The sequence below is a fragment of the Gastrolobium bilobum genome, unplaced genomic scaffold (genome assembly GCF_033153095.1).
Source record: "Gastrolobium bilobum isolate Gb01-03AN ecotype WA unplaced genomic scaffold, APGP_CSIRO_Gbil_v1 utg16061, whole genome shotgun sequence".
NCBI classification, from domain to species: domain Eukaryota; kingdom Viridiplantae; phylum Streptophyta; class Magnoliopsida; order Fabales; family Fabaceae; genus Gastrolobium; species Gastrolobium bilobum.
Window position 1 is genome coordinate 128556 of NW_026895267.1, and position 9651 is coordinate 138206.

General features: G+C 36.4%; 1 protein-coding gene across 1 annotated transcript in view; it reads left to right on the top strand.

Moving 5' to 3' along the window:
* Positions 1-9232, top strand: part of LOC133302839 (uncharacterized) — a 38147-nt gene extending 28915 nt beyond the window's left edge. The window contains exons 10-20 of the mRNA XM_061502660.1: positions 4706-4771; positions 5117-5167; positions 5303-5454; positions 6034-6124; positions 6287-6367; positions 6504-6581; positions 6741-6776; positions 6860-6903; positions 7138-7216; positions 7868-7955; positions 8046-9232. Of these exons, the coding sequence (XP_061358644.1) occupies positions 4706-4771; positions 5117-5167; positions 5303-5454; positions 6034-6124; positions 6287-6367; positions 6504-6581; positions 6741-6776; positions 6860-6903; positions 7138-7216; positions 7868-7955; positions 8046-9151 (1872 nt within the window). The 3' untranslated portion in view covers positions 9152-9232. The remainder of the gene's footprint in view (positions 1-4705; positions 4772-5116; positions 5168-5302; positions 5455-6033; positions 6125-6286; positions 6368-6503; positions 6582-6740; positions 6777-6859; positions 6904-7137; positions 7217-7867; positions 7956-8045) is intronic.
* Positions 9233-9651: the final 419 nt, after the last annotated feature.

The window sequence follows — 9651 nt, forward strand, 5'->3', positions numbered from 1 at the left end:
AAACAAGCTGAGACCATTGCAAATAATTCTTTCCATTAAGACGATAATTCTGATGAAGAGGAGGAAGGTCATTTGGAGAAAGAATAGCCATCAAGCGTGTACCAGATGATTGACTGGTTGGAGTATCTTCAACATCCAACATAATAAGGGTTAAGAATAAGAAAACGACCAAAACAGTGAACAAAGTGTCAGTGAACAGTAACAAAATACTGTAGGAAGACTATAACCAAGTCGAAATGCCACAATAGTCACAGATCCAGATGCGCAAGAAGGAGATTAGACGAGCAAAGGTGGTCTGAGGTGAACCCCCTTCGTCACTCGCTGTTATGCGCCGGAGAAGTTATCGACGTGTGGGTGTCACGTGCAGAAGAAGGAAGCGCGCTTAGGGGCGCGTTCCTGGTGAGCTGGAGTTGGGTTTTTCAGGTGAGGATCGCTCAGAGGTTGTGCTCCTGTCTGTGGTTGGTCGGAACAGTTCTTAACGGTGAGAAACAGGTACGGTTCACTGTTTTCGGAATTGTTTGGGACGTCCGTTGACCAGAAAATATACGTAGAAGGATAGATCAGAGGAAAAGGAGTCCATTAAGGTTCCTTTCGGTCCAAAAGGTCACTGGAAAATTTTTTCGGTGGCTGGTGGTGGCGAAAGGCAAACAAAAAAAGGTTTCCGCTCTAATGACGACAATTATGGAAGCAGAGCCCTCAAAATCGAGCTCTGATACCAAATTGAATTGTATAATATTGAATTGTGTAACAGATTTATAAAAGTTCTCTATTTAAAGAGACTAAAAGACTTAATGACTAAGCCCAAATACACTTCTAGAGTATTCTAGCTAACACAAATAATGAATAAATAATTCTAATATTTACAACACTAACACTTGAATTCCCAACAATATTGTTAAATAACAAGAAAATAAGAAGCATATGATGTAATCCGTGTGTCTTAACTTACACGGCGGAGGCTCTAATACTGAATAAAAAGAATTACAAAGGAATAATACACAATGTTGGACTTTTTCTCTCATGCTAAATTACTCTATTTATATCATTCTCAACCTTCTCCTTCAAGCTAAAGCATACAAATCACATGCGCTAAGCTTGTTACATATGTAATCTATTCAAGAATCTTCTAAAGTTTTAGTGAAGGCATCCCCAGTTGATCGTTTTAGTTAACGAAATAAGTGACAATCTCTTGTGAGACAATATTTTCTCTGATAAAATGACAATCTACTTAAATGTGCTTAGTTCTTTTATGAAACAATGGATTGAAAGTAATATGAGAAGTAGCTTGATTACCTCAAATGAGTGTTGCTGGTTCCGTATCTCCAAACTTGAGTTCTTTAAACAATTATTTTAGCCAGATGAGTTCACAAGTAGCTATGGCCATGGAACGATACTTTGTTTCAACACTTGATCTGGCAATCATACTTTATTTTTTTCTTTTCCAAGAAACTATGTTGTCTTCAACAAATACACATGGCCTAGAGGTGGATTTTGTATTAGTGGGAAATCTTTCCCAATCAACATCTAAATATCCAACAACCTGGGTATGACCTTTATCTATATAGAAGGGACCTTTTCCTGGAGTTGTCTTGATGTACTCAAGAATGTGAATTACTGCATCCAACGTTCTTCAAAAAGAGAATTAAGGAACTGATTTATCACACTGACCGCAAATGAGATTTCTAGTCGAGTGACTATAAGGGATTTCAATTCCCAACTAATTTTCTATATCTTTTTGGATTTGAGAATGACTCTCCCTGATTTGATTGAAGCTTGACATTCGCATCCATAGGAGTGTTAACTAGTTTTGTATTCAGTAGAGTTGTTTCCTCAAGAATGTGTACAACATATTTCCTCTAGGATATCACAATACCATTATTGGATTGGTCCACCTCTATCCCTAAGAAATATCATAGTTCTCCAAGATCCTTTGTCTTAAAATAATGACAAAGATGTTGTTTAACTTGAGTAATGCCAAGATGATCATTACTTGTAATAACAATGTCATCAACATACATCACTGAATAAATGGATTTTGAAATTGAGTGGCAATAAAATTCAGAGTGGTCAGCCTTACTCCGAGTGAAGCCAAAATATTGAGCAACTATATTAAGTCTTCCAAACCAAGCCCGTGGAGACTGTTTGAGACCGTGTAAAGACCTGCTGAGACGGCAAACTGGGCTAGACTCCCCCTGAGTAATAAATCCAGGAGTTTTCTCCATAAAAACTTTTTCTACAAGATCACCATGAAGAAAATCATTCTTGATATCTAGCTAATAACGGGCCAGTGATGGATAGAAGCCCTTGTAATGAAAAGGCAAATTGAAGCCATTTTCTCCATAGGTGAGAATATGTACCCATAATTGAGTTCAAACACTTGAGTGTATCCCTTCGCCACCCATCGGGCCTTGAGATGGTCCACCAACTAGTGTTTGAAGATTCAATTACATACATTCCTACTAAAGAGCAGACAACAAACATCCTTACTAAAGTCATACACAAACCAGCTTTTGAAGACTTGATTAGCAAGTTGAGAATTATCAACATATAGCTCCCAACTTGAGGGGGAGCGTGAAAAATTAGAATAATTATTTCTGTATATTAGGGATATTGTCAAATCCCTAATTTATGAGAATTATTGCCTTGCTAACTATTATGCAAGTAGCGCGCAAGTGTACATGACAAGAAGTAGTAAAGGATGTATTTTAAGACCCAAAAATCATTCCCTCAAAGATCGTGGCATTTGTTATATTGCTTGATTTTTCAATTGCAGAAAAGGAAAATTTAAACCAAAAAGTAAATCAAACTAAACTATCAAGAATTTTGATTTTTGGAAATAAGAGAAACAGTAGGCTGAAAATGTACTGGTGAAATTATATTGGGTTTGAAGACTGGTTTAAAGAAAACTTGCGTAATGGAAGAAAAAGAACTTGATGGAGGCAGAAAACATGCACTCTTGATTAGCTTAATTAAAGAGTGGTTGAATAAGCAATTTTGCTTAAAATGAAATAAAAAGTGGGTTGCATATTCAGATTCCCTTCCTTCTTATGCTATAGAAACTTATAACTTCCCACTTGTGGCTTTTGCAATTATCTCAGTGTAACAAAAAGGAGTTTTAATTTCTATTTCTCAACAGAAATAATATATCTTCATAACTTAACCTTTTTGCACATGTCTGTGAAAAAGGTTAAGAAGAAGAATGTTTAAGCACGGGTTTTTGAAGCTATATGTGTTCGTTTCTTCAAATCTGAAGTAAGACAAACTCCTTGAGTAAGCACACATGTTTGGTATGTATGCAAGAATTCTGTTTCTCAACATGAACCGTTTTTGCAGTCACCATTACTTGGCCAATCGCATAGCCACTCCAAACCATTACAAACCACACCAAACGTATTGGAATAATTATACTAAAATTAAAAGCAAAGTCCAAACAGCATAAGGAAGGTTGGGTAATCTTTCAACCCAACCCCAAAGTTCTTTAGCCCATACCCGTGACAGGTTGAGCATTAAAACAACAACAGAAAAGTTAGAAATTACATACCCAGAATCAAATACAAAATGTTGTCAATATTGCAGAAGCAACATCACAAGATGCGTTTTGCTATTTCAACAGAAATCGAACCAAAATGTGTCCAGGAGCAAAGTCATAAAGAAAACAGAAAGCAACCAACAAAAACTTCTGAAAAAATGAAAAGGCCTGAGCCTTTACCCTCATTCCCTTTTTATATCCCTCCTCCTTCCTTGCATGTTCAGTGTCGCTCCTTTGCACGATTGTGGCGTTCCCTTCCTTGGACCACCAGATGTACTCACACGTGCACGAAATCTCCAAAAATCGCATGACCCTTCCTTGCTTTGTTGTCTTCCTTGGACCACCAATTCACACACACGCTAAATTCCCTTGGTCGCACTATCCCCTCTTCATCCTTTGCAATGATTGGGGAATTTCTATGGATGAGGCTGTACGGGGATTAATTTCTTTTCTTTTGTGAAAATGAGTTAAATGAAGTAATGGATTCAGGTGGCTTTTGGTGAGAAGGGAAATGAGAAATTTTGTGAGCTGTGGAAAGGAAGTGAGAAGAAGGATAAGGTTTGATTTGGGTGCAGATTAGGGTTTCAATGAGAAAGAGAAAGGGCTGAAGAATTGTGTCTCTTGAGTTGGCAGACTGCTTCAAAGGATGACCCCAAAACTCCCTTTTTTCCTTTTATTTTTCTCTTTTTTAATTCTTCTGTTCTTCCCATTTTGTCCATACAGCAGTGAAATTAGATCCAAGCTTTGTCTTGACTTCTTTTTGTTTTTCCTGCTTTGCACCTTTACAATAGCTGCTGCCTTTGGAATTGAGATTTGGGCCATAAAATACCTAAAATAAGACAAATGGTTCATTAGCAATTTTTCTTCATAGTGTGTTAGGAATAGGCATTATTGGGCTATTGTCATTTCATATATACAAATAAGTTAGCCCAACATGCCTGTAGTCTCTTTTCAGAGTCTCAAGAGGAATCAATAACAATAAACTAGGATTGGTTTCTTTTTCCTCTTTATTACGATTGTTTTGTTTCCTTATTTCAGTCGCACGTGGTGTGTATATATGTTGAATGCAATTCAATACACTGACTTTTTTTACAATTGAAACAGATATCATCAACACTAAAAACCAAGCATGGATCATTAAAAATTAACACATGTTTTTGGCACTTATTTGATCAGGATATTGTTAATTACATATGCGATGATGAAGATATAAAAGCTGTCTCGTTTGTTGGTCCAATAACAGTAAGTTTGGTGCTTTAATTTTGTTTCTATTTTGCCTGATTTTTGCAATAGTTTTTTCAGTCTTCTTAGTAGCCTAAGAGCTATGATGGGTTCATTTGGGAGTAATTCAGTTTAGATTTATATTCTAAGGGGTAAAATTTTGTTCTATACCAATATTATATTTTCCACACCTCACAAAATAGAAGGAACGAGGCTTAGACTGTGAGATAAATGTGAGGAGTGATTTTGTTGTTTGTGCATAATTGGCTGTTATGGATATGCTACTTTCATATTATTATTATTATTATTTTTAGTACATTACTTTCGTATTTTCGTAACACCATTACTTGGTCACTTATTCTTAAGGCAGGAACGCACATATATTCCAGGGCTGCTGCTAGTGGGAAACGTGTTCAGGTACGCTATTATCCAATTTTACTGTTATGTGAATACCTCTTGGTACTTACATCACACTAAATGCATTTCATGACAACAGGGTTTGAAATTGTATATGCATGTACTGGCTGGCTAATTGGTTATTATCTTTATTAGTCAAATGCAGGTGGAATAAATCATGTAATTATTATGCCCGATGCTAGCTTGGATGCTACTCTAAATGCCCTTGTTCCTGCTGGCTTTGGTGCAGCAGGAGAGAGGTGCATGACTTTAAGCACAGCTGTATTTGTTGGAGGTTCAATGCGATGGTATTCCCTCTAATTTGGCATTGTGTATTTACTTTATTATTGAGTCTGTTAGACTACTCATTGTATTATACTTAACAAGTACTCCTTTTCTCGTCAGTATCTTCAGTAGGTACTGAAGGAGGAGTTGAACGTGTACCTACCATTTAATACTACTGATTTAATTAGCGAAATCTGTAAAGATGAGTTTTTCATATCTGAAGTTTGACTTCGGCTTAAATTGTTGATTAAATATGTAAATTGGAGAAGTGTTAAATGTTAATTCACAGTGAATTCCTTGAAGAATCACAGGGAAAACAGTTCTTGAAGAAATTTTTCCCTTGTTTGCCTCTTTCATCTTCTCCCTTTCCTCTATTAAACCTTTTTGGCCTTTTGCCGTTTCTTACCTCCACCAATTATTGATTATTAATTGTGTCCTATCTTGCTGCACTTAAAGAATAGGTACCTCCTTGTTATTTAGCTGTAATCAAGTCTTAATGAACTTAGGTATTAAGAAGCAATATAATGCGCTACTAATGATCAAGTCAATAATACAAGGCGCTATTAATGATCAAGTCAGTTGTTGCATTTATCTATTTCCAGGGAAGATAAACTAGTGCAGCGTGCCAAATTACTTAGAGTCAATGCAGGAACAGATCCTGGTGCAGACATAGGTCCAGTTATTAGCAAAGAGGTGCAAACATTTATCTCAGTTTTCCCTAGGTTTTAAATTGTTTTCATGCCACTTATTGATGGTCTTTGTTAGACATTGCATCTTGATAATGTTCAAACTTAGAAATAATATGTTAAGTTTGTGCAATTTTTTGAGTTCTTGATCCACTTCTTGAACTAATAGGCAGAGGAGCGGATATGTAGACTAGTTCAGAGCAGTGTTGAAAATGGTGCAAGACTCCTACTTGATGGTAGACATATTGTGGTACTAATTTGTTTCTGACAAATTTCATGCATGCTCATTGTTTCAAAATAATTTTTTTCCTTATTTATTTTCCGAAGTGTTGAACTTTTTTTTTTTTTTTTTGGAAGACACTGAGTTTTCAGAGCCTGCTTGACAGGTTCCAGGATATGAGAACGGAAACTTTGTTGGTCCTACTATCTTATGTGATGTTACAACCAACATGGAGTGTTACAAGGTACATCTGATTTCATGTTTCAAGTATTCTTTCTCTCACTCATTAATAAAGTTATTGTTAGTATTCTCACCTGAAGAAGAGTTCATGGAAAGACAAGAATATTGACGCCCATAGCTTTCTCATAGTAAAAGTGACCATGCTATCTTTTTGGTTTCTCAGGAAGAAATTTTCGGACCTGTTCTACTTTGCATGCAGGTGCTGTTTTTGTTAATACTTGTGTTGCTTTAAACTCTTTTACCTTGTTGAAATTAAAGGACTAATTTTTTGTTTATCAATAGGCTGACAACCTAGATGAGGCTATATCAATAATAAATAAAAACAGGTATTTATTTTAACTAGTACTCTTTTATTCCAATGCTACTTTGAATGTCGTGGATAAACATATTAATATTTACCTCTGTTGTATTTTCTCGCAAAATTGATAGAAGAAATTTGATTATTTTGAGTCCTACTTGTTTTTGCATTATGTTGAAACTCACACCTAAACTTTTCTTCAACATTTTGCCCTTGTTTTGGAAATATATTTTTCGCATAACATAAGACTTCATTTCTATAGATACGGAAATGGAGCTTCTATATTCACCACATCTGGTATAGCTGCTAGGAGGTTCCAGAACGAGGTTGAGGCTGGACTGGTGAGCAATAAGTTATTCAATATATAAATAACCAGAAATTTCTAGATGAAGCGTGCATTTTTTTTCTTCCTTAAATTCTCCTGATGTTGTGCTTTTTATTAGTCAAAGCAAGAAAGTGGACATATCAGATATGGCTTTTCTAGAGAACGCACGGACTTAATACTTTTTAAACTTGTTCCCATAATGGTTAATGAGCTGCATCTTTTTTACGACCACTTTTTTTCCTGTATGCTGTAATTATCCATGGATTAGTTTTCATGGAATCCACATGGGGTTTTTCACTTATTCTCTCCCCCTCCCCTTCTTTATTTGTATATTTTTCGACTGTTCAGAACCTAAAGGGTAACCTTGATTGGCACAACAGTTGGTGTTGTCGCTATGTGACTTGGAAGTCACAGTTTGATTCATATAATCAGCCCCATGCAAATGCAAGGTAAGGCTGCCTACTATAGCCCCACACGATGGGTTTAACTCTTCCCTAGACCCTACACATACTGGGAGCTTTGTAGCACCAGTTTTTTTCTTTTTTTCTTTTTAAGACTGTCCTGAACCTGTTTAGAGGCTGCAAGCTAAAGAAAATGGCCAGATAATAAGATGCACCACAGGTAGTTTATGCTCTGAAGGCTAATCTGCATCATATTTTCTGTACAGGTTGGGATCAATTTGCCTGTACCTGTTCCACTACCATTTTCCTTCGATGGATCAAAGGCATCTTTCGCTGGTGATTTCAGTTTTTGTGGTATAGTTTTGGCCTTCTCTTTCCTTGTACACACACTCCTTGGTGGTTGAATCAGTTTTTTATGTTTCTTGTCACTTTGTTGAGTTGCAGGAAAAACAGGAGTACAGTTTTATACCCAAACCAAAACAGTAGCACAACAATGGAAGGATTTCCCTAGACGAGTATTCCCTGCTGCATGTCCATCTGAGAGAAATTCACCTAGGCAATTGGCACCACAAATAATGCCTATAGAATCTGAAAGTGATTCACCAACCTATGAAGAACAACCGGAAATAACTGATGCAGATATACAGAACACAACCATGTCATCTGCATCTCCATCAACTGATAAGGATCACAGAAGCCAGGATATTTCCCTAGTTCTGCCTTCAACATCTGAGAGGGATATATCAGATCAGGATATGTCACTGGCATTATCACCTACATTGCAGAGGGACTTACCGAGCCGAGGAGTATCTGTAGCCACACCACAGGCATCAGAGAGGATGTATGTTTCTAAAACATCTCAGTGGAATGATACTTCACCTGCAACATCTCAAAGGAGTGAAACTATTCCACCAAGTTCTGATAGGGGTCATGTGTCTGCATCTCAGATGAATGTAGACATATTTACAGCGTCCCAGAGGACTGATACTGCCACAGCTTTGAAACCAGAGGGAATATACATGCCCATGTCTGATAACATAGCTCAAATATCACAAGGGAGTGATAACATGAGTCCAGTGTCTCAAAGGATGGTGGATACTACTATGCATCCAACTTCTGATAGGACATATATTCTGGCAGCATCTCATTTAAATCAAAGTGTTGGTCAAACATTTGAAAGAACCGACCCCATGTTTCCAACTTCTGAGAGAATATACATGCCTGCAACATCTCAAAGGAGTGACCATATTGGCTCAACATCTCACAGTACTGATATTGGCTTACGTCTAAATTCAGAGAGGATATATATCTCTGCTGCTTCTCAAAGAAATGATAGTATTAGTCCAGCTTCTCAGCTTGATAATGCTTTGCCTCCTTCTTCTGAGAAGGCCTTCATGCCTCCAATAGTACAGAATAAGCCGCCAAGATCAGAGAGGTTATATATTCCTACAAATTCTCAAAGGATGTATAATCAAAACCCAATAATTTCAATGGATGAATTTCCTAGCCAAGCTGCGGCTATGACTTTGCCATCATCTCAGAGAATATAAGACATTGAACCATGTTCGATTATCCAATCTCTAAATTGAAATATTGTAGACATAGTAATTTCATTAAAAGTCAAATTTTTTCTGCCCTCATCAAGCAGCAAAGCTGCTGGAAGTTTCTAGGGTGAAAAGATAAACCTAGTGTTGAAATTATAGGTGTCAAATTTACATTTTTATTTTGCTAATTACAAGATGGCAATATATATGGGGAATTAGGACAAAAATTGTACATTAATCCAGGCCTAAAAAGTAGGAATTGTATGTTAATCTAGCCCTTAAAAATAGGAGTTATATTTAGCTTTATATAATTGAATATATTTGTTATTGTAGCTTAAAATCTGTCACAAGTTCTGAAAAAGTTTGTCATAAAATTAGGAATCTGTGATTATATATTTGTCACAAAATGCGGAAAAGAATTTGTATTTTTTAATTTTTGTCATAAAACCAGGACTATGTTTTCTCATACTCCCTCAAGATAGTGAATAGACATTCTCCATTCCTAT